Raw genomic sequence first — 26,133 nt, 5'->3', positions numbered from 1 at the left:
TCCATAGGTGCGGAGCTGTCCTCCAGGCGAGACACCCGTGTTTCAACCTCCACAATACGGCCCTTCATAGATTGCATATCTTGGCGAAGGCGCCCCACTTCAGAGTGCACCTCCTCTATCTTCCCAGTCAGAGAGGTTCTAGTCAGTGATATAGCTTGCATCAGTTGTTCAGATGCCTGTCTCAGAGTTAAGTCCTCCTGATCTCCATCCCCCTCATCCTCGGAGGCACGATTTTGTACCTGAGTCTCAGATTTCCCCATAGGAGAAGTATTATTCTTTTTTGAGCGTAGATTATCAGGAGGATCAGATCGTGTAAATTTTTTGAGTTTTTCAGCAGCACTCAGATTTTTGGTGCGATGCGCGGATGACATAATGAGGATCACTTAGTATTTTAATAGGGTACAGGATCTGCCCGAGCAGTGCAATACTGTGGCACAATACACAAACAGCCTATGGGGCCTTCACAGCCGTGCACCACAGGGTTAATGGTAATTTATAATCCGACCCAATGCACTCTCAGGAGGAAAAGGGATTCAGGAAGCAGATCCAGCGTGCATGTAATGGAGTGAGGGAGAAGTTCCGGTATAGTATGCGCCAGGAACAGTCAGCGCTATAGAGCGTTATAAGGCACTGATGAGAGGGAGCCCGGGGCCCGTTTCATAGGGCACACACCGTGAGACTCCCCCCCCGTACCTTGAAGAGCTGCACCGGAGATCAGCCAGCTCTCTCCCGTGCAGCAGGATCAGCTTCGCGCCTTCCGCCGTCAGCGCGCGTGGTATTGAAAATGGCCGCCGCCTCCAACAGCTCCGTCCTCCGTCCAGGCTCTCCCGGAGTTCACCCGACCGAAGCCGCCCTCGCAGCCTCTCTGAAGCCGGGCACCTCCAGGCACCCAGGGGAGCACAGCGGTGGATCGGAAAACCCTCGCAGGCAAGTATTAGCAGGGGATTCAGGTCAGGATTATCGGAGCTCCAGCCAGACGCGTCTTCACAGCTCCGCTACATAGCCACGCCCCCCTAAATCATTAATATTTTGAGGTTGTCGCTTAGCAACTCGGAGCTTCACCTCCCTCCATAACTTTTCTATGGGATTAAGGTCTGGAGACTGGCTAGCCCACTCCATGACCTTAATGTGCTTCTTTTTGAGCCACTCCTTTGCTTCCTTATATGTTTTGGGTCATTGACTTGCTGGAAGACTCGGCCACGACCCATTTTTAATGTACTGGCAGAGGGAAGGAGGTGGTCACTCAGTATTTTACGGTACATGGCTCCATCCATTCTCCCATTGATGCGGTGAGAGAGTCCTGTGCCCTTAACAGAGAAACATGTTTCCACCTCCATGCTTGACAGTAGGGTTGGTGTTCTTTGGGTCATAGGCAGCATTTCTCTTCCTCCAAACACGGCGAGTTGAGTTAATGCCTAAGACCTCAATTTTTATCTCATCTGACCACAGCAAAGACCTCAATTTTTATCTCATCTGACCACAGCACCTACTCCCAATCACTCTCAGAATCATCCAGGTGTTGGCAAACTTCAGTCGGGACTGCACATGTGCCTTCTTGAGCAGGAGGACCTTGCGAGCACTGCAGGATTTTAAACCTTTACGTTGTAATGTGTTACCAATGGTTTTCTTGGCGACGGTGGTCCCAGCTGACTTGAAATAATTAATAAGTTTCCCCTGTGCAGTTTTAGGCTGATCTCTCACCTTCCTCATGGTCAAGGATACCCCACGAGATTTTGCATGGTGCCCCAGATCGATGTCGATTGACAGTCATTTTGTATTTCTTCCATTTTCTTACTATTGCACCAACAGTTGTCTCCTTCTCACCCAGCGTCTTACTTATGGTTTTGGAGCCCATTCCAGCTTTGTGAAGGTCTATGATCTTTTCTCTGACATCCTTATAAAGCTCTTTAGTCTTGCCCATGCTGTAGAGGTTAGAATCTGACTGATTAATTGAGCCTGTGGACAGGAGTCTTTTATAAAAGGTATGTAAGACAGCTGTCTTTAATGCAGTAAAGAGTTGATTAGGTCTAACTGGTCTGTAGGAGCCAGAACGCTTAATGGTTGGTAGGGGGATCAAATACTTATTTCTCACTGCAAAATGCAAATAAATTTATAAAATGATTTCTCGATCACTTCATTGGGGGACACAGGAAACCATGGGTGTATGCTGCTGCCACTAGGAGGCTGACACTATGCAAATAAAAAAGTTAGCTCCTCCTCTGCAGTGTACACCCCACTAACAGGAAGTAGGATATTCAGTTTAGCTTAGTGTCAGTAGGAGGTGGACATGGGTCTTTCATTAGACCCTTATCTACCTCAGTGTGCGTCGTTCCTTTTCAGGTACCACGGAGGGATACAGTGTGAACGTTCACTGCTGTACTCCCACAAAGACTACGAGTACGGCGTGTACTGCCACCCCGTATCCTCATACGTCTAGTCGGCAGGACCCCAGCCCCTAACAGAAGCAAGTTGAGGTGATCCGATTGTCGGTCCTGCCTCCGTCTCCCACCCACTTGCCCACCGAAGCCTGTCGGTTTGAGGAGACACGGATGTCCCACAACGCTGGATTATCGGACGTCCGACCTTTCTTAGATGGGGAGGTACTTTCTCTCTCCCCCCAGGTGTGGCGAAGAAGGAAAGATAAGACGACCAATTTTTCCTTTATTTTAATAGTGACCACGTCGCTCCCCCCATGCTTCGACGGTCATCAGAAGTAATCTATGTCCTGGCTTCTCTCAGGCCTAGCTGCGGAGTTGGGCATTAGGGACTCCAGGCATTCTTTTGCGGTGTTCTTTAGATCCTCCGCACCACTCCCCCATGCTCCGGCGGTCATCAGAAGTAATCTAGGTCCTGGCTTCTCCTGGGCCTAGCTGCGGAGTTGGGCATTAGGGACCTTTCCCCCTTAAATTTTGGGGGTATTGGGGGCTCCAGGCATTTTTTTTGCGGCCTTTTTAGATCGTCCGTGCCGCTCCCCCATGCTCCGGCAGTCACCAGCAGTAATCTAGGTCCCGACTTTAATCGGGCCTAGCTGCGCACCCTTCTTCCTTCTCTTCAGGCGGGCTTTCACACCCGTTGCTCAGTTCCCCCTGGCCTGTGTAGCTTGCCACACCCGGCCTGTTATAGGCCCTGCCCCCCCTCAGCTTCATCTCTCTGCCTCTGAGCCGGCGCCATCTTTAGCATCCTGAATCCGGCGCTTGACTCTGTACAAGGAGACTGACAGGTCTGGAAGAGGGGCAGAGTGGGGTTTTTCAGCATGCGTCCCTGTAACGCATGCTCTTACCCTCTGGAGCCAGGGCATACTCTCACAGCCGCCATTTTCCGCCTCCCAAGACCAAATAGTGCCTTTCCTGTAGGACCTTCCTCTTCCAGCTGTCCTACAGCCTGGAAGCTGAAAACAGGACAACTACTGTGAGTAGCTGCGCTGCAGAATTACCTCTGTATCTTTCTAACCTTCTGGCACCTGCTAGTGCACAAGCCAGGCACAGCAAAATGAAGCTGAGGGACAGCACTATCTGCAGGCTCAAGGGTGAGAGAAGCCATGAACCCAACAGTGCTGGCGTAATATCTGCTCTAGACAAGTGCAGTGACTGGGGTAATAAATGCTCTGCAGCAGTGTAGTGGACTGGGGTAATACATGCTCTAGAGCAGAAAAATGCAGTCACTGGTGCATTAAGTGCTCTTCAGCCATGCAGTGACTGGTGTATTATGTGCTCTTCAGCAGTGCAGTCACTGGTGCAATAAATGCTCTAGTGCAGTGCAGTCACTGGTGCATTAAGTGCTCTTGAGCCGTGCAGTCAGCAGCATTGGGTATGGCGGTGCACCCCAGGCTGCCATCATCTATCACTGCCCGCTCTGCCCCCTCCACAGGGAGATGGGCATTATAAATCCTGCCGTACGCTGTTTGCTGAAGAATGTTTGACTTGCACGTTTTCCACTACATCACACTTCTGTTGTGTTTTTCCCCTATTTCTGTGTCTTGGTTTCAGCAGAGCAAGGTTCAGCCATTACTCTAAACACAATGATTCTAGAGGTCTGGCATATAGCAGAGAGGGGAGCTGCTCCTTCCCCTTCACTACTGTAGTGTGGGACCAACCTCCAGCTGGGTAAAGTCTGTATTCTCCAGCATGGCCTGCTGTGGCTCAGTGGACAAAGAAGCTGAACACAAATCGCAGGCCCAAGGGTCTGAACCCAAGTGCACAACAGAGAGTAGAGTTTAGTCTCCCTCTGATTCCACGCCTACTGTTCTTCCCTCAGGAGAGAAGACAGATTGGGACAGGCTTCGTGGTGCGGCTTACTACACATGAGATTGTTATTCTGCCTAATACCATCAGGTACCCAGACCTAGACCGCAACACTGAATCGGCTCTCTCCATGCTGATTCAGTCGCAGGATACTGAGAGCAGATCATAGCAGCACTCTATCCGCCATCCAGGTTCCACAAGCACCGCCTTCCAGGTACAGTACGGTATTTTGAAACTGTCGTATTATCACCAAATCAGACGTGTCTTGGATTGACCGCTGCAGTGGTACTGGCGTTTTGTACTGTATACAGGCAAGTCAGACGTACTCTCCTTCACGCTCCTCGCGTTCGATTGTAGCAGTACTCTATCCGCTATCCAGGTTTTAGATGAGTCATCTTCCAGACTCATTTAGTCAATGCCTACCGTATTTCCAGTGGTTTAGACGTGCCCGAGGCAGATTATTGCATTGGTCCTGCTCTTCTGCCCCAGAAACACCCTCTATCACGTACCTCAGGGTCTTTTGCAGCATCTGCCTATGCTCCCCTATAGTCACCGCTCAGAGAGGTGCCCGGTATTCACCCTTTCTGGCTGGCTGCCGCAGCAGTTACAGTCCACTTTCAGGTAAAGTCAGAGGTGCACCTTCTGCCGCGTGCTTCATGGCCAATAACATCTGTAGTCTATTAACAGCTAAACAGAAATTCCACCACGTACCACAGGATGGATCTCAGTACCACAGGGTGGATGTCGGCAGCAGCATTAGTGGCAAGTCCACTTTCAGGTAGGTTGGACACGCTGGTGTCAGGTACCGGATGGTTGCAGTTTTTTCTTCAGTCACGCACTGGGCCTTAATTGTGTGTTGCTCCCCAGGGGCCTTTCCACACCGTCTGGTTATTCGGGCCTACCACTATGCAGTAGGTCAGTTACAGTGCTGTCCTCAGGCTATTTGCACTATCCAGTGCGTTACTCCTATCATAAATGATTTACAGTTTATACGTTCTGGCTGTCTCTTACGGAGTCAGAGCCCATATAATATCTTGACTCATGATTGTTCACTGCGCTATCCTAGGTGTTTGAGCTACCTCAATACCAGAGCTCCCTATTCATTTGTCAGTACTTACCTCTTCTTTCTTACAGTGGATACAGCTTTTAGCAACTCTGGGATTTTATTGCCGACTGTGGCAGGAATGAATTCTCCCACCTTGAACAGTAATTGGATCTTACGCTGCGCAAGCATCATCCAGTGTAGAAGGCTGCTCCAGGCCTGGATCCAATGAAGAGTTTTGTGATAACACGTTCCTTCATCAGGATTTGTATCTTTTTCACTGTTATCGTTTGTGTGGTGTCTTATACTTAGGTAAGTAGAGCCACACACTACAGTCCTCTCCCCGTTCCAGAGGGTCCGGGACAGATAGATCCTTCCATATGACGACATGGAAGAACCTTCCTTTTTGTCAGTCAAGTTTTCTTCGGGGGCCTATGTACTCTTTTCTAGGGCCAACTTTCCAAGTTTTCCATGGACTCGCCTCCTTCGACGGCTTATATTCTATTGTGCCTCCCAATGCCCATCTAGACAACTTTTTCCCATAGTCCCTTCCTCTCCCAGAGAGCATCCCTCAAGGGTACCAACGGCGGACTAATAGTCCTTGGCAAGGTCAACCTTGAAGTGTCCACCGTTACATTGTGCCCTGCCTTTGTGTCCATCTGGGCAGCAACGTTTATAGACGCATGGGCTAAGCAGCTCCATCTGGGCTCTCTTTCTGGAGTCCGATTGGAGGAAATAGCCTTAATTGGTCCGCAAGGACAGCTATGTGCACACATAGGGAATGGTGTCCGGATTTTCCTGCACAAAATCCGCAGGTGCGGATTTTATGCGGTTTTTGTGCGGATTTTATCACTGCGGATTTCTATAATGGAAGGGTGCAGAAACGCTGCAGAAACGCTGCAGATCCGCACAAAAGTGACATGCACTTTTAAATCCGCGTTTCCGCGCGGATTTTTCCGCACGATCTGCACAGCTTTTCTTTTTTTTTCACATTGATTTACATTGTACTGCAGCGTTTCTGCGCGGAAAGATCTGCTGTGGATCCACATCGTGTGCACATGGCCTTACTCTTGCAGGGAAGTACATGGAATCCGCCTCCTCGGATGCCGCTGCAGGTGCTACTTGGGCATCCAGCAATATCATGGCCATCCAAAGGACCTTTTCACTTAAGGCATGGCAGGCGAACTTATCCTCATAGAAGTTCCTCACCAACTTGTCTTTCCAGGGTTCCCGTCGGTTTGGCTCCAAGTTGAACCAAATTATTAAGTAGGTCACCGGAGGGACAAGCTCTCTTCTTCCTCAGACTAACCCTTCTCATTCTCCTGGTGTTTTTTTTCCTCAGCGTGACTCGACAGATCTAACAGATGAGTCCATCCTTGTCTTTCGGGATGAAATCTCTTCGTTCAGTAATTGCTTCCTGGGAACCACATGTGTTTTCCTTTGTCCTATGGAAGCCTTTATCCAGGTCCTCTTTTCTTCAGGACATCGGAGATTCCAGTTTTTTTTTTTTTTGTTTTGTTTTTTTTTTTTTTTTTTTTTTTTTTACAAGGGGCGGGTCCATTTTCATTTTATAGCTTTCCCTTCATGCTCTCAACAGCTCCCAGAGTCTCGCAGAGTCTGTGGCAGCAGTTTTGCACGTTCTGTGGATCACCGGTTCAGTGCTCTTCCCTTACCTTGCCGAGGTTCTCCATGACTCTGTCCATCATTCTTGATCCCCTTCCTTTCGTCCGGCTCGTACTCATCCTTCGTAGCGTTCTCATCAGGCTACCTTGGCCAGGGCAATGTGAGTCTATCCAGCTAGTCCACCCCTCCCCCTTTTCAGTATACGGGCTCGGCGTAGAGAGGCCCTCCGGCCTCCAGGTCAATGAATGCTTACTAACTCCGGTCAGCAATTTTTAGGTTTACCAGGTCAGAGCAGAGCTCCTTCTTCCGGGTTTAAGGCACACTCTACCAAGGCAGTGGGCACCTCCTGGCATTTCCACAGGACCTCCGCCCTGCACTTTTACAGAGCGATGATCGGTCCTCCACATGTTCGCAAAAAATAAATAAAAGAAAAAAAGGCAGAGTCCATGCCTGGCTTCGGCGTATGCCGACTGAGGCTACTTTCACACATCAGGTTTTTTCATTCCGGCTGATTATGGCTCTTGTGAAAAAACAAACAAAAAATTCGAAACGCCAGAATTACGTTTTTGGTCGCCGCGACATTGCATTAAAATGCAATAACGGGCGATCAAAAGAACTTATCTGCACCGAAATGGAATCATTAAAAACGCCAGCTCGGCACGCAAAAAATAAGCCCTCAACCGACCCCAGATCATGAAAAATGGAGACGCTTCGAGTATCGGAAAATGGCGCATTTTTTTTTTTTTTAGCAAAGTTTGGAATTTTTTTCACCACTTGGATAAAAAATAACCTAGTCATGTTAGGTGTCTATGAACTCGTACTGACCTGGAGAATCATAATGGGAAGTCAGTTTTACCATTTAGTGAACCTAGCAAAAAAGCCAAACAAAAAAACAAGTGTGGGACTGCACTTTTTTGCAATTTCACCACACTTGGAATTTTTTTCCCGTTTTTTAGTACATGACATGGTAAAACCAATGATGTCGTTCAAAAGTACAACTCATCCTGCAAAAAATAAGCCCTCACATGGCCAAATTGACGGAAAAATAAAAAAAGTTATGGCTCTGGGAAGGAGGGGAGTGAAAAACAAACACGGAAAAACGGAAAATCCCAAGGTCATGAAGGGGTTAAAATTATACTGTTCATGTCTTTGTCAGTAGGAAAACTTACAAAATCAGCAAGGGATCAAATACTTATTTCTCTATCGCTTCATTGGGGGACACAGGAAACCATGGGTGTATGCTGCTGCCCCTAGGAGGCTGGCAGCAGCATACACCCATGGTTTCCTGTGTCCCCCTATGAAGGCTCCGAGAAACAGATTTTATGGCGAGTAGCCAAAAAATCCTGTTATCCCCCACTATAGGAGCATAGGGAAAACCAGACCGCTTCCAATCAATGCTTATAAGCTTCTATAACATTGTGCTCCTTGTCCAAGATTAGTCACCGCAGATCAACTAGGCAACAAGAGGTGTATGATTTAGGAAAAAAATTATTTGAATGCTTTTAACCCTAAAAAGGACAGAGGGGCAAATCTATCATGTAGATGGCCCACTGCTGCCGACACATGATTTGAACACTACCCTATGTCTTTAATCTTTGTGATCACTGGTTCCTGAAGACATGACCACGTAAAATTCTAGCTGACCTGAATCTCATCCACGTCGGCGCTCCAGGCTCGAGCCTTGCAGAGGGCTTCTTTTAGGCTTAGTGTATTAGGAAGTTGCACTGGAATGTTCTCCGCTTCCTTAATGATTGCCTCAAGGGTAGCAGGAGGATGCTTCTGCCTAAGAATATTAAACACGAGGATGCTTTGTATCAATACAAGTGCCATGGGCAGAGTGTAGAGAACAATATTTTCTAACCGGTGAATAGAAAGTAAAGATCACCTTGCTTCTAAACACATCTTGGCCTTCTCTTCCCAGCGGAGAGCAATGGAGATGAGTTCCTGAAGCTCACTACGGGCTTTCTCCACTGCCGGGCTCTCAGCCACTTTGCCAGCTTCTTGCAACAACAAACGCATCTCTTGGAGAGTGCCCGAACGTCCTTCAACTAGTGCTGCCTGTACCCGGGATAGCCACTGTCCTTGGCGTAAATGCCTCCCCAGCTGCTCGGCTTCGGGTAACTGCACTCCAAAAGCATCACAACGCTCAAATAATTCTTTCATCTGGGCGGCGCTGTCTGGGAGAGACTGTAAGCAATTTTTTGCCTCTTTTTGTAGGGAGTAAGCCCGTTCCAAAAGTTCCTGAGTAACAAAATCAAAGACACAAACATAATGTGCGTGACCTTCTCTGACAATGTCTGGAGCAGGGCAAGAGGATAACTTAATCACCTGTAGTGGCGACAGCTGATCCAGTGCACACGGAAGAGCTTGGATACGTTGTACGAGCTTATGCAAACTGTCCAGGGACATTACTGTACATTTGCTCCTTAAAAAATAAATAAAAAATTAAGACTAGCAGGCAAGGGAAGTATCCTGATCCAAATTTTACAATTATCATCTATTCAGTGGATATTATGTTGATGGCAATACCCCTAAATATAATCTAGTCACAAAAACAAACCTTGAAGACTGGGTATCACTGAGAACTTTCTGGGCCTCGGTAACGCAAGATTCCACCTCTTTGATGGTGCCTTTCAGTTCTTGCAGCATGTCATTTTCAGCAAACCTCTTGTCTGAAGCCTCTTTTGCAAGGACCTGCAGTTGCTCCAGCTCTGCAATAAAAAAAAAAAAATTAAAAAAAAATTAAAAGTTGAACAAGTTAATCTGTGCCAACTTAGTCACGATGAAAAGCGTGGCAAGAAAAAGGAGTCAGACGTAGGAGTGGTTCAGAGCTCACCTATCTTAGTCCCGTTCTGAAGCTCCAAGGCCCGACGCACTTTATTTGCCCAGGTGTCAAAGGACTCGCCCCGAATTTTTAACTTGGATAACATTGCTGGTAGCTCATCAAGAGTGTAGCGGTACCTGAAATATATCAGTCAATAGTAGAGATGAGAGCACCGATTCATAGGGCTCTGGTACAACAGCCACATCAGTATTCCATAGCTGCCAGATGGAAGCCATGCGACCTGTCTCCTACTTGCCGGCATGCCTGGCGTCTCTTCTGATTACTAGGCCATGTGCAACATCATGCCCCAATAATGACAATGCTTCAGGCGTACAATATATATATCTCCAGGGATGCTGGCAGATTGGAAGCCGTGCAAACTGCCTCCAATTCAGCAGCGGCAAAATATGGACATCTCTAGACCTGGGTCTTGTGAATTTGTCTCCATAGTTCGAGTCTTACCTGAGATACTGACGAGCTGGTGGGCACTGGCACAGGTCCTCAATGTGATACAGGCACACAAGGCCCTGAGGGCAGTTGTAGCATGCCAATGCAGATAGAAAGCAGGTCGTCTTGCACTTCTGACATTGCCGTTCATCGTCAGGGAGCAACTCAAATGCTTCCCGCTCTGCCTCTGTAATCCCTCGCTCCATCAGGGACTTGCGGAGCCTCCGTTCTTCTTGCACCAGAATAAGCATCTCCTTGTGCACTGCAGCAGCCAACGTCAGGTCCAATCTTTCAGGACATGCAGCCATCTTGCAAATTAGCTCCTCGTGTGAGAAGACGCAGTATCGACGGAGCCTCCGATAATGCTCGATACACTTTCGGCCAGCAGTGAGCTAGAAGTTTGACAGACAGGTCAGTAAGATGGACTTGGATATACCTAGGCTGACTAATTGGCAATCTGTGGCTGGCACCTGCCATGAGGCCTGTTAGAAATCTGAATGCTCCAATCTGCTGCCTTTCACTGTAGCCATGCTTTAACTGTACATGGCTTTAGCCTGAAAACATTTTAATGATCCACTCACCCAGTCAGCTGTGCAGAAGTTGACTGCCTCAGCGAAGTTGTAACCCTGGTTGAAGCCGCTGTGATAAGCTCTAGGAAAGGTAATTACGAACTCTCCAGCACATTGGTTTGTCCGCACGACCTAAGGGAGGACGACAATTTAACATGATGAGTGGGTGCAGAATAAAAGGGGACTAGAAAATATCATTCCTAAAGAAAAAAAAAAAATTATATATCTATCAAATCACTAACCGGGACCCCATGTGCCATCAAGGTGTTGGGGTTCATTAATGTGACCAACTGATGGAGGAGATCTGGCTGACTTTCAAAGAGTTCTGGAGTCAATTTCTTCATAACGTCTTCGAGCTGTTCAGCAGCGGAAGACGGCACACCATACCAGGTCTTGGGCTCTCCCCTGGAAAAGAAAGTCAGCGGCTTAATCCAACTCCCAAAGTTTAATCCAACTCCCAAAGTTAAAAAAAAAAAAAAAAAAACTATATGGAAAGATTAAGGGCAGCAAAAAACATTGGAATTAATAGGACAGATCTAAGATCTCTTCATCCACAATCATGTTCGACAGTTTGGATAGACCATTGTTACCCCTTAATGCTACCATCTACTGTTTAGGTCAGATCATGCACAATAGTTGTACTTTGATCCCCCATACCCCTCATAACTAATCCTCTGCCAACCCTTGGATGAAATTAATCAACGTGTTATAATCAACTGTGCTAGGTTTCCGACCTGGCTCCCTTTTTTTAGAGATGCGTTTGGCATAGCAGCTCCGTTTCATTCAAGCGATTGGGACGGATCTACAGTACCAGGTAAACAAAGGCAATTTAGCCCCTTCAACCAGCTCGTCAGGGGGTGCTATATGATAAAGCTACTTCATCACTTTCAACAGAACTTCAAAACCGTGAATATTACTGTGGATCAATAAGTCAGAGGGTTGAGGTTGTAAGTTTAAACCCCCTTTGGGTCTCCCTGACACTTACCAATGAAGGTAGTTAATCGAATAGCTCCAATGATCCTCGATGTGCCAACAGAAAGCAGAGAACACCATGCCCACATAGAGCCAGGGCACCTTCATCCCCGATATATCAGCATTGATGTGACAGAGAACAGATTGCTCCAGTATTGGCATAACATTCAAGTTCCATCCACTTGTGGCATATGACTGAAGAAAAAAAAAAAAAAAAAGTATTAACAGACCGAAGCATGAAAACCAGGAAAATAGAGAGATAAACAGGATAAGTGAGTCAATCACCTCCTCCTCAGGAGTCAACTCCGATTTGCCATCGAGCATTGGGAAACCGCTGCCAAATTCCTTGGAGTGAATATCTGCTCCGTACTGTACGGTCACATCCTCCTCTATACTGTTCACCAAGCGCCAGAACTCCTTCTCCACCAGCTCTGTAGGTACCATCTGTAGACAGCGAAGAAAAATACTAACACTGGTTGAGTCAAAACAGATTATACGCAATATATCGTTTGGTCATTGTGAGTAATGAGGTCCATAGAAACATTTCACCTTTACAGTCTATGCCCAAACTGAATGGGCAAACTTACGTGAACTGGCATATTGAAGTAATCCGCTTTGAATGAATCAGCCATTTCGCCGAAGCTTTGTAATGTATACTCTCGAGTAGCCTGTTCAAATCCAAAAGCTTCAGGAGGCCTCTTACATTCCTGAAGAAGAACAGGAAGAGGAAAAATTGTATCATTAGAAGTCAGGGAAACCATAAAAATAAACAACATGCACTAGTTACAGAAAGATAGTTTGTTTTTTTTTTTTACTTACGGCTATGACACATTTGGGACAGTGCCAAATGCCTTTTGGGGGTTCTGGGAGTGGAGGCAGCAAACAGAACGTGTGGTAGTTGTCATCACATCCATCACAAAGCAGTAATTTCTCATCATCATCTCCACGGGAGCAAATACGACAGACGTAGGTGTCCACCTGTATCCAAGACATAAGAGACCGCAATGTAAGTGGATAGGAGCTAACAGGCCCCATCAATCTGCAGCTGCCCTTCACTTTATCTCTTCCGGGTTGTGTGATCCAGTATGCAGAGCTTTTGCCAACACTCAACGCTTGAGATGAAAGATCTTGCTATTCCACAATGAAAAAAAGATCCCAGAATTTGGAAGGAAGTTCCGGCATGACTTTGCTAGAAAGTCAGGCCTTTTAAATGTATGTTGTTCCTTAGAACCAAAAAAGGCCCATGAAGTGTATATACAACAGATAAAGTTTATTTCAAATACATATCCATAAAATTATATAAACAGTAGTACCATCTAATTTGTTAAATGGCACCTATTTTTATATTAGACTAGATTTGAACAATGGTTTTGGCGGTTACCATATGATTATGATACTTATGCTACATACCTGTACGTGAATCAGTGTGTTATTCTGCTGTTGGTTGTTAGTCGTTCTGTTGCGGCATCCATTATATGACTTTATGGATATGTATTGGAAATAAAACTATCAATTGTTTTATATACACTTCATGGGCATTTTTTTTGGTTCTAAGGAACAGCAGTTATGTACGGAGTGTGACCTATGGTATTTAGGTTGTGTGTTTGGACTAATATGTATACTTTTTGATTGAGTGAGTGAATGCAGTAGGTGCACTCTTGCTTGCTTCTGATTACTAAAGTTGAGGCCCTAGTCTGCGGCTGCCCACTCTTATTAAATAAAAAGGGCAGCCCCAGATTGATATTGATGGAAGGCAATCTATAAAAGTAATTTTGCCAGAAATTTTACTCCAGACACCAAGCAGACGATTTCCCAAAAGGAAAACCAGACAATTGCGATAGTACATGTCAACCATTCATCGGGCAGCTCTGCAATTTGGCTCATGGAGGTGAGTCTTGAGTGGAGGATCCAATGATAAGAAGTCCATTTAACATTACATGGATGGACAGGGGTTGTTGCATTCATTTCTTAACAGTGCTCATCTCAATCGGTGGACTTACAAACTGGGAACTGCTGGTATTCCTACGAAGCCTCATAGTCATCTTGGTGCAGGGTTCAGGGCTGAAGGACTGTTCTCGCTTTATATATGGATGATATTCCCTGGGTTGTCCTCTTGAATCTACACCAGGCTCTTCCTTAATCACTAGTGTTGGGGGGCATTCTGGAATATCACTTTCTACAAGAGAAACAGTACAGAGTAGATTACTACAAAAGATGCCAGAAATGGTGCCACGCTGGTCCATGAGCCACACATGCCTGGTATCAAGTGAATAAGGCCAAGTTGCAGTGCCGGATACAACCCATGAATAAGAGCACCATTATTTATATAATTTTTTTTTTTTTGTAATTTCTAATCCTCAAACCATAATTTGTTGCATTAACCCTGAAATTTTGTATAAATCTCCTCTGGAGGAATGCGATGTTAATAAATAATTTTTATTTATATAGAGCCAACATATTCCGCAGTGCTTTACAAATTATAGAGGGGACTTGTACAGACAATAGACATTACAGCATAACAGAAATCACAGTTAAAAACAGATACCAGGAGGAATAAGGGCCCTGCTCGCAAGCTTACAATCTATGAAGTTGCATACATACCTTTCTTCCGTAGATTTTTGTCTTTTGCCATCAACCCAAGTCCCATCATTTTTGGGCCAGCACCATAAATTTGAAGTTTCTTCAACTCTGGGTTCTTTTCTATATCTTCTTCTGTGGGCTCCGGCTTGGGGGAAAAAAAATAAAAAATAAAGAAATAAGCGACGCAGAGAGGAAAGAGTAAACTAAAGAGACATCCAAGGACTAAATCAACACAAGCGACACACTAACGGTAAAAGGTTGGAAAGAGCTCTTATAACAGAACACAAATTTAAGAAATAAACACACTTAAGGGACGTTTTACATGGGCTAATGATTGCCTGACCGATCCTTGATAAAAACAATTCTGACTGATCATCACCCCATGAAAGATGATCAGGGAGGGAACAATCAGTGATTAGTACTTTTTAGGTCTGTGGAAAAGATACAGAGGCGGGCAAGATATCCCCCCTCACCGTCATAGGAGCTGCATAAAGAGTTCCCTATAAGCGATCATTCCTACAAAACCACTCACGATTATTGCAAATGAGTATAGGCCGACTTTGTCGAGCAATCACTTTTTGTTTGTTTTTTTTGGTACGTAATGACTCCTACACATATTTGATACACAGATATACAATGCAACGAGAAAACACACAAGACCATATACCCAGGATGGTGATGATGATGATTCTGGGGGCCGAGAGGAACTTTGAGAAGCAGGATCTGAGCTGTCAGGATCCTGCATGAAATGAGAAGAAGGGAAGAGGAAAAAAAAACAAACAAAAAAAAAAAAAACACAATCAGACTGAACAGTCCCTGCAGGTCAGGCTTCCTCACAGTCTCCATAGCATACCACCCTGACAAGGAATCCAAATCACAAGAAATACATTGACTAAATTAATCTCTGCCCAATGAGGATACTGCATGAGTGACAGGGAATATGAGGGCTTTGCTGTCCGTCAGTCTCACCTCTTGAGTCAGGCGTTTGGCTCGTCGTCCGTAGCTGGTGATTTTGGAGGGCTGCACAGACTGCCGCAGTGGTATACTATGTGGTTTGTATTCCTTGTCTTTCTCTTCGCTGTCATACCGTGGTCGCTCGCCATAATCCTGCATTTGAAACATCCCATTGTAAGGTAGGGAAAATATAGAAAAGAAAAGCTTCCTACTTTAGTACAGGACACTGGAAATCTTACCACCAAATTAGCTCCAGACTGGTACATATGAAAGGGATATATAATACGTTCATAATGGGACCTCAACAAGGAGCCAAGGTTTTTTCCTGAGGGATACCCCATGCGTTGCGCCACGCGAGCCCATCTCCTCTCTTTGCAGATCGGTTCATAGCCGCCCTCTTCCTGCACGATCTACAAATTGAAGAAACGGGTCATCGTGAGGTCGTGCAACAAGTATATTCACATAAGGTTTATTTTTAAAGTGGTATTTGTTTTTTCAATTAACCCCTTCATGACCTTGGGATTTTCCATTTTTCCGTGTTAGTTTTTCGCTCCCCTCCTTCCCAGAGCCATAACTTTATTTTTCCGTCAATATGGCCATGTGAGGGCTTATTTTTTGCGGGATGAGATGTACTTTTGAACGACATCATTGGTTTTAGCATGTCGTGTACTAGAAGACGGTAAAAAAATTCCAAGTGCGGGAAATTGCAAAAAAGTGCAATTCCACACTTGTTTTTTGTTTGGCTTTTTTTGCTAGGTTCACTAAATGCTAAAACTGACCTGCCATTATGATTCTCCAGGTCATTACGAGTTCATAGACACCAAACATGTCTAGCTTATTTTTTTATCTAAGTGGTGAAAAAAAAAATCCAAACTCTGCTAAAAAAAGAAATTGCGCCATTTTCCGATACCCATTGCGTCTCCATTTTTCATGATCTGGGGTCGGTTGAGGTCTTATTTTTTTGCGTGCTGAGCTGGCGTTTTTAATGATAACATTTTGGTCAGATACGTTCTTTTGATCGCCCGTTATTGCATTTTAATGCAATGTCGCGGCGACCAAAAAAAAACTTAATTCTGGCGTTTCAAATTTTTTTCTGTCTACGCCGTTTAGCGATCAGGTTAATCCTTTCTTTTTTATTGATAGATCGGGCGATTCTGAATGCGGCAATACCAAATATGTGTAGGATTGATTTTTTTTAATTGATTTATTTTGAATGGGGCGAAAGGACGGTGATTTAAAAACTTATTTTTTTTCACTTTTTTTAAACTTTTTTTTTTTTTTACTTTTGTTATGCTTCAATAGCCTCTATGGGAGGCTAGAAGCTGCCACAACTTGATCGCCTCTGCTACATAGCAGCGATCATCAGATCGCCGCTATGTAGCTGAATTGCAGGTGTGCTATGAGCGCCGACCACAGGGTGGCGCTCACAGCTAGCCGGGATCAGTAACTATAGAGGTCTCAAGGACCTCTATGGTTACTATGCAAAAGCATCGCTGACCCCCGATCATGTGACGGGGGTCGGCAATGCGCTCATTTCCGGCCAAATGGCCGGAAGCGCCGGTTAAATGCCGCTGTCAGCGTTTGACAGCGGCATTTAACCCCTTCATGCGGCGGCCCTTTTTCGTTTTTCGCTCCCCTCCTTCCCAGAGCCATAACTTTTTTATTTTTCCGTCAATATGGCCATGTGAGGGCTTGCTTTTTGCGGGACGAGTTGTACTTTTGAAAGCTATCATTGGTTTTACCATGTCTTGTACTAGAAAACGGGAAAAAAATTCCAAGTGTGGTGAAATTGCAAAAAAAGTGCAATCCCACACTTGTTTTTTGGTTTGGCTTTTTTGCTAGGTTCACTAAATGCTAAAACTGACCTGATTTTATGATTCTCCAGGTCATTACGAGTTCATAGACACCAAACATGTCTAGGTTATTTTTTTTATCTAAGTGGTGAAAAAAAAAAAAAAAAATTAAAAACTTTGCTAAACAAAAAAAAAATGCGCCATTTCTGATACCCGTAGCGTCTCGTGATCTGGGGTCATGTGAGGGCTTAGTTTTTGCGTGCCGAGCTGACGTTTTTAATGATACCACATGTGTGCAGATACGTTCTTTTGATCGCCCGTTATTGCATTTTAATGCAATGTTGTGGCGACCAAAAAAACGTAATTCTGGTGTTTCGAATTTTTCTCGCTACGCTGTTTAGCGATCAGGTTAATGCTTTTTTTTTATTATTGATAGATCGGGCGATTCTGAACGCGGCGATACCAAATGTGTAGATTTGATTTTTTTATTGTATTATTTTGGATGGGGCGAAAGGGGGGGGTGATTTAAACTTTCATATTTTTTTTATTTTTTTCATATTTTTAAAAACTTTTTTTTTTTTTTTTTTTTTACTTTTGCCATGCTTCAATAGCCTCTATGGGAGGCTAGAAGCTGGCACCACTCGATCGGCTCTGCTACATAGCAGCAATCTGATGTTCGCTGCTATGTAGCAGAAATGCAGGTGTGCTGTGAGCGCCGACCACAGGGTGGCGCTCACAGCAGGCCGGCATTAGTAACCATAGCGGTCTCAAGGACCTCTATGGTTACCATCCTCATGCATCGCTGACCCCCGATCATGTGACGGGGGTTGGCGATGAGGGAATTTTCCGGCCACCCAGCCAGAAGCGCCGGTTACATGCCGCTGTCTGCGTTTGACAGCGGCATTTAACAGGTTAATAGCGGCGGGTGAATCGCGATTTCACCCGCCGCTATTGCCCGCACATGTCAGCTGTACAAAACAGCTGACAGGTCCCGGCTTTGATGTGGGCTCACCGCCGGAGCCCTGCATCAAAGGGGGGGTGGGATTCTGACCTCGGACGTACTATCCCGTCCGAGGTCAGAAAGGGGTTAAAAATTCAGTTAAAACATTAAACTTCACCTGATTTACACAAAAACATTAAACTTCAATGCTTAAAAATCTACCAGCAAAAACATGCAGAACGCATACACAACCTTATTGAGGCTGTATAAGTCCAGGATTCTTCGCTCTACGTTGGGAATTTTTAATGACGACTCCTGTATCTCCCAGAACTTGGCGATTTGGTCCAAGTAATTTAACTTGACTCTAGTTTCTGCCTGAAAAATGGGAAAAAAATAAAATCAAGCCGAGTGCTTTATATTTTAATACCTTTAAGCTGCACATTAAACTCTATGAACCATGTTATCAGAAGAGTGGCATGGCCAGAGCACCAAAGTGAGGGGGGGACAACAACAACAAAAAACGGTGGGCATTTCAATCATTCTCCAGTGAATTTTTGGCAGCCAAAGAGCCTCAGAAAAAAATAAATACCGGTAAATAAAAAAAAAAAAAAGGAAATAATCCTCGACATCCTTTTCCTTTCCAGACATCTGACTATTTGGCAGCTCTTTAGGGATCATCTCCATTGGCACAGGTGTCTGCACCAAGTAAGTTTTGTCCCCCAGGAATGGTAAAACTCCTGGGCACAGTTTTGACTGCTTTCAGGAGTCCCAACTCACCAAAGTTCCCTATACCAGGGTACAAGAAGTGCTCTCCACGGGTCCTCAGAACTTTTCTTGTAGTCAGCCCTCCCACATAAGCCTCCACCTTGTCATCCATGCTTCTCTTACCCAAAAAAGGATTGTCCCAGTGCCTATACAGGAAGACGTCCATGTACGATATGCCTAGACCTGAAGTGCATTGAGAACTATGCCAAGGTCTGCTTCTTCCCCATGGGATCATTTTGTTCAGTACTCACATCCACGGTACAGGAGAAGCTCGTGGACAAATAAGCACATGCCCACCATCCAGTACTTCACTCGAGCCACCACCATTTTGGTTTATCAACACCACCTCAGTCTTCACCTTTAGGCTGTGTGCACACGTAGCATATTTTTCGCGGTTTTTTTCGCGGTTTTTCACTATAAAACCGCGAAAAAACGCTACCATTAAGCATCCTATGTAACAGAATGCATTCCGCATTTTTTGTGCACATGCTGCATTTTTTTCCTGAGCGGAATCGCATTCCAGAAAAAAAACACAGCATGTTCATTAAAATTGCAGAATCGCGGCGATTCTGCACCCATAGGAGTGCATTAATCTGCTTACTTCCCGCACGGGGCTGTGCACACCATGCGGGAAGTAAGCAGATCATGTGCGGTTGGTACCCAGGGTGGAGTAGAGGTGACTCCTCCACGGACTGGGCACCATATAATTGGTAAAAAATAAAAGAATTAAAATAAAAAATAGCGATATAATCACCTTCGATGTCCCCCACAGTCTTCCGGCCTCTCCGCTGCACGCTGCCGCTTCGGTTCCTATAGCTGCTGGGCGGTGAAGGACCTGCGATGACGTCACGGTCTTGTGATTGGTCGCGAGACCGCATGTGACCGGTCACGTGACCTATCACAAACCGTGACGTCATCACAGGGCCTTCACCGCACAACAGCTATAGGAACGGACGCCGCTGAGGTCTGCAGGTGAGTATAACCATGTTTTTTATTTTTTTAATTATTTTTAAACATTCGATCTTTTACTATAGATGCGGCATAGGCAGCATCTATAGTAAAAAGTTGGTCACCCTTGTCAAACACTATGTTTGACAAGTGTGACCAACCTGTCAGTTTTCCAAGCGATGCTACAGATCGCTTGGAAAACTCTAGCATTCTGCAAGCTAATTATGCTTGCAGAACGCTAGTTTTCTGCGGGTATATGCATGCGATATACCCGCGGCAGGAGGCGCAGAATTGCCGCGGAAATTTCCACGGCAATTCTGCAACGTGTGAACTTAGCCTTACTCTCAGGGTATTGACACCATCTATTACCTGATCACCATCATGAAAGCCAACATCCAGGTCAAACTAATCCTAATTAGGCTAGGTAATCCACTGGCCAAACTCTCTCCCTCACAAGGCCTAACTTCTGTGGACATGTGTGCCGACACTTAGGCCAGGATTCTCCTTCTAAACCCCTCTCCCTCCAGGAATGTCCAATCATTCCAGGGTCATGCTCCAGTGGTCGTACAGCAAAGCATGACTTCAAAAAAGAAACTTACTCAGGGTGGTGGGCCGATGCTGACGATCACATCTTAATATCACATCTTAATAGGGCAAGACTAGTCCTGTAGAAAGTTTCTTGCCCTACACTAGTCCAGCCGCAGATTCTTTATTGTTGGCTCCCTGGGCATGATAGACACCCTCCATGCTTTACCAGTAGTGGCACGTCAAGGAATCACCACTTGTCAACCATCAGAATAATTGTGCAATGGAACCTTCATGTGGTCCTTCATGTACTACAGTCATCACAGAAGACCACTGGATGGCATCTCCCTCTGTGCCTTTTTTAGATCGTGGTATAGTATCAGTCCTTAACAATAAGATCTTTTTCTCTCTACTTGAAACCCAAGGAAAGGCCACTACACAATCTTGATGTGGTCTATGCATTGTAGATGTAATTTTTTCAAATGTCTTACTTGTTAACATTTGGGGGACAAAGAACGGTGAGTATATAAACAGGTACCAAGAGCCTAACAGGTAGAAAAAAATTTATATACATACATATATACACTCCATCTGGACACGAGGCTGCTCTTTTAACCCCTTAATCCCATATGACGTATTATCCCGTCGAGGTGGGCCTTAATTCCGACCGACGGGATAGTACGTCATATGCGATCTGCCGCGCTCAAGGGGGGAGCGCGGACGAGTGTCAGCTGACATCCGGCACTATGTGCCAGGAGCGGTCACGGACAGCCCCCGGCAGACTGCGATCAAACATGATCGCATTGTTTCGGTGGTATAGGGAAGCATAGCGCAGGGAGGGGGCTCCCTGCGTGCTTCCCTGAGACCCTCGGAGTAACGCGATGTGATCGCGTTGCTCCGAGCGTCTCTTAACTCCTCTCCCTGCAGTCCCCGAATCCAAAATGGCCGCGGGGCTGCATGTCAGATCGCTGATCTGACAGTGCTGTGCAAACTGTCAGATCAGCGATCTGTGATGTCCCCCCCCCACACATATACACACACATATATACACACACACACATCCCATAAATACATTTCTTTATCTAAGTAAAAAAAAACAAAAATAAAAGTACACATATTTAGTATCGCCGCGTCCGTAACGACCCAACCTATAAAACTGTCCCACTAGTTAACCCCCTTCAGTGAACACCGTAAAAAAAATAAAAATAGGCAGAAAACAACGCTTTATTATCATACCGCCGAACAAAAAGTGGAATAACACGCGATCAAAAAGACAGATCTAAATAACCATGGTACCGCTGAAAACGTCATCTTGTCCTGCAAAAAACGAGCCGCTATATAGCATCATAACCAAAAAAAATTAAAAAAGTTATAGTTTTCAGAATAAAGTGATGCCAAAATAATTATTTTTTCTATAAAATAGTTTTTATCGTATAAAAGCGCCAAAACATAAAAAAAAAAAATGATATAAATGAGGTATCGCTGTAATCGTACTGACCCGAAGAATAAAACTGCTTTATCAATTTTACCAAACGTGGAACGGTATAAACGCCCCCACAAAAGAAATTCATGAATAGCTGGTTTTTGGTCATTCTGCCTCACAAAAATCAGAATAAAAAGTGATCAAAAAATGTCACATGCCCGAAAATGTTACCAATGAAAACGTCAACTCGTCCCACAAAAAACAAGACCTCACATGACTCTGGACCAAAATATGGAAAAATTATAGGTCTCAAAATGTGAAGACGCAAAAACTTTTTTGCTATAAAAAGCGTCTTTTAGCGTGTGACAGCTGCCAATCATAAAAATCCACTATAAAAAACGTTATAAAAGTAAATCTAAGCCCCCTTCATCACCCCTTTAGTTATGGAAAAATAATAAAATTAAAATGTATTTATGTCAGGGATAGGGTCAGGGATACATTTACAGTTGGGATTAGTTAGGGGTGTGTCAGTTAGGGGTGTCGTTAGGGTTACCGTTGGGATTAGGGTTAGGAGTGTTTGGATTAGGGTTTCAGTTAGGGTACCGTCACACAGTACCATTTTGATCGCTACGACGGTACGATTCGTGACGTTCTAGCGATATCGTTACGATATCGCAGTGTCTGACACGCAGCAGCGATCAGGGCTCCTGCTGAGAATCGTACGTCATAGCAGATCGTATGGAACTTTCTTTCGTCGCTTGATCACCCGCTGACATCGCTGGATCGTTGTGTGTGACAGCGATCCAGCGATGTGTTCGCTTGTAACCAGGGTAAACATCGGGTAACTAAGCGCAGGGCCGCGCTTAGTAACCCGATGTTTACCGTGGTTACCAGCGTAAACGTAAAAAAAACAAACAGTACATACTTACATTCCGGTGTCTGTCCCCGGCGTCTCAGCTTCTCTGCACTGTGTGAGCGTCTGCCAGCCGGAAAGCGAGCACAGCGGTGACGTCTGACGTCACCGCTGTGCTTTCCGGCTATGGCGCTTACACAGTGGAGAGAAGCAGAACGCCGGGGACAGACACCGGAATGTAAGTATGTACTGTTTGTTTTTTTTACGTTTACGCTGGTAACCAGGGTAAACATCGGGTTACTAAGCGCGGCCCTGCGCTTAGTTACCCGATGTTTACCCTGGTTACCGGGGACTTCGGCATCGCTCCAGCGCTGTGATTGCAACGTGTGACCGCAGTCTACGACGCTGGAGCGATAATCATACGATCGCTGCGACGTCACGGATCGTGCCGTCGTAGCGATTAAAATGGTACTGTGTGACGGTACCCTTAGAATTGGGGAGTTTCCACTGTTTAGGCACATCAGGGGCTCTCCAAACGCGACATGGCGTCCGATCTCAATTCCAGCCAATTCTGCGTTGAAAAAGTAAAACAGTGCTCCTTCCGAGCTCTCCCGTGCTCCCAAACAGGGGTTTACCCCAACATATGGGGTATCAGCGTACTTGGGACAAATTGGACAACAACTTTTGGGGTCCAAGTTCTCTTGTTACCCTTGGGAAAATAAATTTGGGGTGTTAAAAATCATTTTTGTGGGGAAAAAAAATAAATTTTATTTTCACGGCTCTGCGTTATAAACTGTAGTGAAACACTTGGGGGTTCAAAGTTCTCACAACACATCTAGATAAGTTCCTTGGGAGGTCTAGTTTCCAATATGGGGTCACTTGTGGGGTATCAGCGTACTCAGGACAAATTGGACAACAACTTTTGGGGTCCAATTTATCCTGTTACCCTTGTGAAAATACAAAACTGGGCGAAAAGATCATTTTTGTGAAAAAATATGTTTTATTTTTACGGCTCTGCATTATAAACTTCTGTGAAGCACTTATTGGGTCAAAGTGCTCACCACACATCTAGATAAGTTCCTTAACCCCTTCATGACCCAGCCTATTTTGGCTTTAATGACCTTGCCATTTTTTGCAATTCTGACCAGTGTCCCTTTATGAGGTAATAACTCAGGAACGCTTCAACGGATCCTTGCGGTTCGGAGATTGTTTTTTCGTGACATATTGGGCTTCATGTTAGTGGTAAATTTAGGTCGATAATTTCTGCGTTTATTTGTGAAAAAAACGGAAATTTGGCGAAAATTTTGAAAATTTTGCAATTTTCACATTTTGAATTTTTATTCTGTTAAACCAGAGAGTTATGTGACACAAAATAGTTAATAAATAACATTTCCCACATGTCTACTTTACATCAGCACAATTTTGGAAACAAATTTTTTTTTTTGCTAGGAAGTTATAAGGGTTAAAATTTGACTAGTGATCTCATTTTTACAACAAAATTTACAAAACCATTTTTTTTTAGGGACCACCTCACATTTGAAGTCAGTTTGAGGGTTCTATATGGCTGAAAATACCCAAAAGTGACACCATTCTAAAAACTGCACCCCTCAAGGTGCTCAAAACCACATTCAAGAAGTTTATTAACCCTCCAGGTGTTTCACAGCAGCAGAAGCAACATGGAGGGAAAAAATTAACATTTAACTTTTTAGTCACAAAAATGATCTTTTAGCGAAAATTTTTTTATTTTCCCAAGGGTAAAAGGAGAAACTGGACCACGAATGTTGTTGTCCAATTTGTCCTGAGTACGCTGATACCTCATATGTGGGGGTAAACCACTGTTTGGGCGCACGGCAGGGCTCGGAAGGGAAGGAGCGCAATTTGACTTTTTGAATGAAAAATTGGCTCCAATCTTTAGCGGACACCATGTCGCGTTTGGAGAGCCCCCGTGTGCCTAAACATTGGAGCTCCCCCACAATTGACCCCATTTTGGAAACTAGACCCCCCAAGGAACTTATCTAGATGCATAGTGAGCACTTTAAACCCCCAGATGCTTCACAAATTAATCCGTAAAAATGAAAAAGTACTTTTTTTTTCCACACAAAATTTCTTTTAGCCTCAATTTTTTCATTTTCACATGGGCAACAGGATAAAATGGATCCTAAAATTTGTTGGGCAATTTCTCCTGAGTATGCCGATACCTCATATGTGGGAGTAAACCACTGTTTGGGTGCACGGCAAGGCTCGGAAGGGAAGGCGCGCCATTTGACTTTTTGAATGGAAAATTAGCTCCAATCGTTAGCGGACACCATGTCGCGTTTGGAGAGCCCCTGTGTGCCTAAACATTGGAGCTCCCCTACAAGTCACCCCATTTTGGAAAATAGACCCCCCAAGGAACTAATCTAGATGCATAGTGAGCACTTAAAACCCCCAGGTGCTTCACAGAAGTTTATAACGCAGAGCCATGAAAATAAAAAAATATTTTTCTTTCCTCAAAAATGATTTTTAGCCTTGAGTTTTTTATTTTCCCAAGGGTAATAGGAGAAATTGGACTCCAAATGTTGTTGTCCAGTTTGTCCTGAGTACGATGATACCCCATATGTGGGGGTAAACCACTGTTTGGGCGCACGGCAGGGCTCGGAAGGGAAGGCATGCCATTTGGCTTTTTGAATGGAAAATTAGCTTCAATCATTAGCGGACACCATGTCGCGTTTGGAGAGCCCCTGTGTGCCTAAACATTGGAGCTCCCGCACAAGTGACCCCATTTTGCAAACTAAACCTCCCAAGGAACTAATCTAGATGTGTGGTGAGCACTTTGAACCCCCAAGTGCTTCACAGACGTTTATAACGCAGAGCCATGAAAATAAAAAAAATTTTTTCTTTCCTCAAAAATGATTTTTTAGCCCACAATTTTTTATTTTCCCAAGGGTAACAGGAGAAATTGGACCTCAAAAGTTGTTGTGCAGTTTCTCCTGAGTACGCTGATACCCCATATGTGGGGGTAAATCACTGTTTTGGCACACGTCGGGGATCGGAAGGGAAGTAGTGACGTTTTGAAATGCAGACTTTAATGGAATGCTCTGCGGGCGTCACGTTGCGTTTGCAGAGCCCCTGATGTGCCTAAACAGTAGGAACTCCCCACAAGTGACCCCACTTTGGAAACTAGACCCCCAAGGGAACTTATCTAGATGTGTGGTGAGCACTTTGAACCCCCAAGTGCTTCACAGAAGTTTATAACGCAGAGCCGTGAAAATAATAAATGTGTTTTCTTTCCTCAAAAATATTTTTTAAGCCCAGAATTTTTTAATTTTCCCAAGGGTAACAGGAAAAATTTGACCCCAAAATTTGTTTTCCAGTTTCTCCTGAGTACGCTGATACCCCATATGTGGGGGTAAACCACTGTTTGGGCACATGCCGGGGCTCGGAAGGGAAGTAGTGACGATTTGGAATGCAGACTTTGATGGAATGGTCTGCGGGAATCATGTTACGTTTGCAGAGCCCCTGATGTGCCTAAACAGTAGAAACCCCCCACAAGTGACCCCATTTTGGAAACTAGACCCCCCAAGGAACTTATCTAGATGTGTGGTGAGCACGTTCAACCCCCAAATGCTTCACAGAAGTTTACAACGCAGATCCG

The 26,133-nt window shown here is 44.9% G+C and overlaps 1 protein-coding gene across 10 annotated transcripts in view; it reads right to left on the bottom strand.

Moving 5' to 3' along the window:
- Positions 1-26,133, bottom strand: part of KDM5C (lysine demethylase 5C) — a 54,018-nt gene that overhangs the window by 13,103 nt on the left and 14,782 nt on the right. For 6 of the 10 annotated variants that reach the window (XM_077283853.1, XM_077283856.1, XM_077283857.1 and 3 more), the window contains exons 4-21: positions 18,238-18,360; positions 15,492-15,662; positions 15,268-15,405; positions 14,966-15,037; positions 14,320-14,443; positions 13,719-13,894; positions 12,538-12,696; positions 12,306-12,425; positions 12,004-12,162; positions 11,732-11,913; positions 10,989-11,151; positions 10,759-10,878; positions 10,193-10,569; positions 9,743-9,867; positions 9,467-9,617; positions 9,235-9,331; positions 8,792-9,147; positions 8,551-8,689 (exon numbers count right to left, since the gene is read on the bottom strand). In XM_077283853.1, the coding sequence (XP_077139968.1) occupies positions 8,551-8,689; positions 8,792-9,147; positions 9,235-9,331; positions 9,467-9,617; positions 9,743-9,867; positions 10,193-10,569; positions 10,759-10,878; positions 10,989-11,151; positions 11,732-11,913; positions 12,004-12,162; positions 12,306-12,425; positions 12,538-12,696; positions 13,719-13,894; positions 14,320-14,443; positions 14,966-15,037; positions 15,268-15,405; positions 15,492-15,662; positions 18,238-18,360 (2,952 nt within the window). Of the gene's footprint in view, positions 1-8,550; positions 8,690-8,791; positions 9,148-9,234; positions 9,332-9,466; positions 9,618-9,742; positions 9,868-10,192; positions 10,570-10,758; positions 10,879-10,988; positions 11,152-11,731; positions 12,163-12,305; positions 12,426-12,537; positions 12,697-13,718; positions 13,895-14,319; positions 14,444-14,965; positions 15,038-15,267; positions 15,406-15,491; positions 15,663-18,237; positions 18,361-26,133 lie in introns of all 10 variants that reach the window. The other 4 variants (XM_077283858.1, XM_077283849.1, XM_077283851.1 and 1 more) reach the window with 1 other exon arrangement.

The sequence above is a fragment of the Ranitomeya variabilis genome, chromosome 2, assembly GCF_051348905.1.
Source record: "Ranitomeya variabilis isolate aRanVar5 chromosome 2, aRanVar5.hap1, whole genome shotgun sequence".
In the NCBI taxonomy this organism is placed as follows: domain Eukaryota; kingdom Metazoa; phylum Chordata; class Amphibia; order Anura; family Dendrobatidae; genus Ranitomeya; species Ranitomeya variabilis.
The sequence above is the reverse complement of the archived record's forward strand: the minus strand, read 5'-3'. Positions and strand labels throughout refer to the sequence as shown.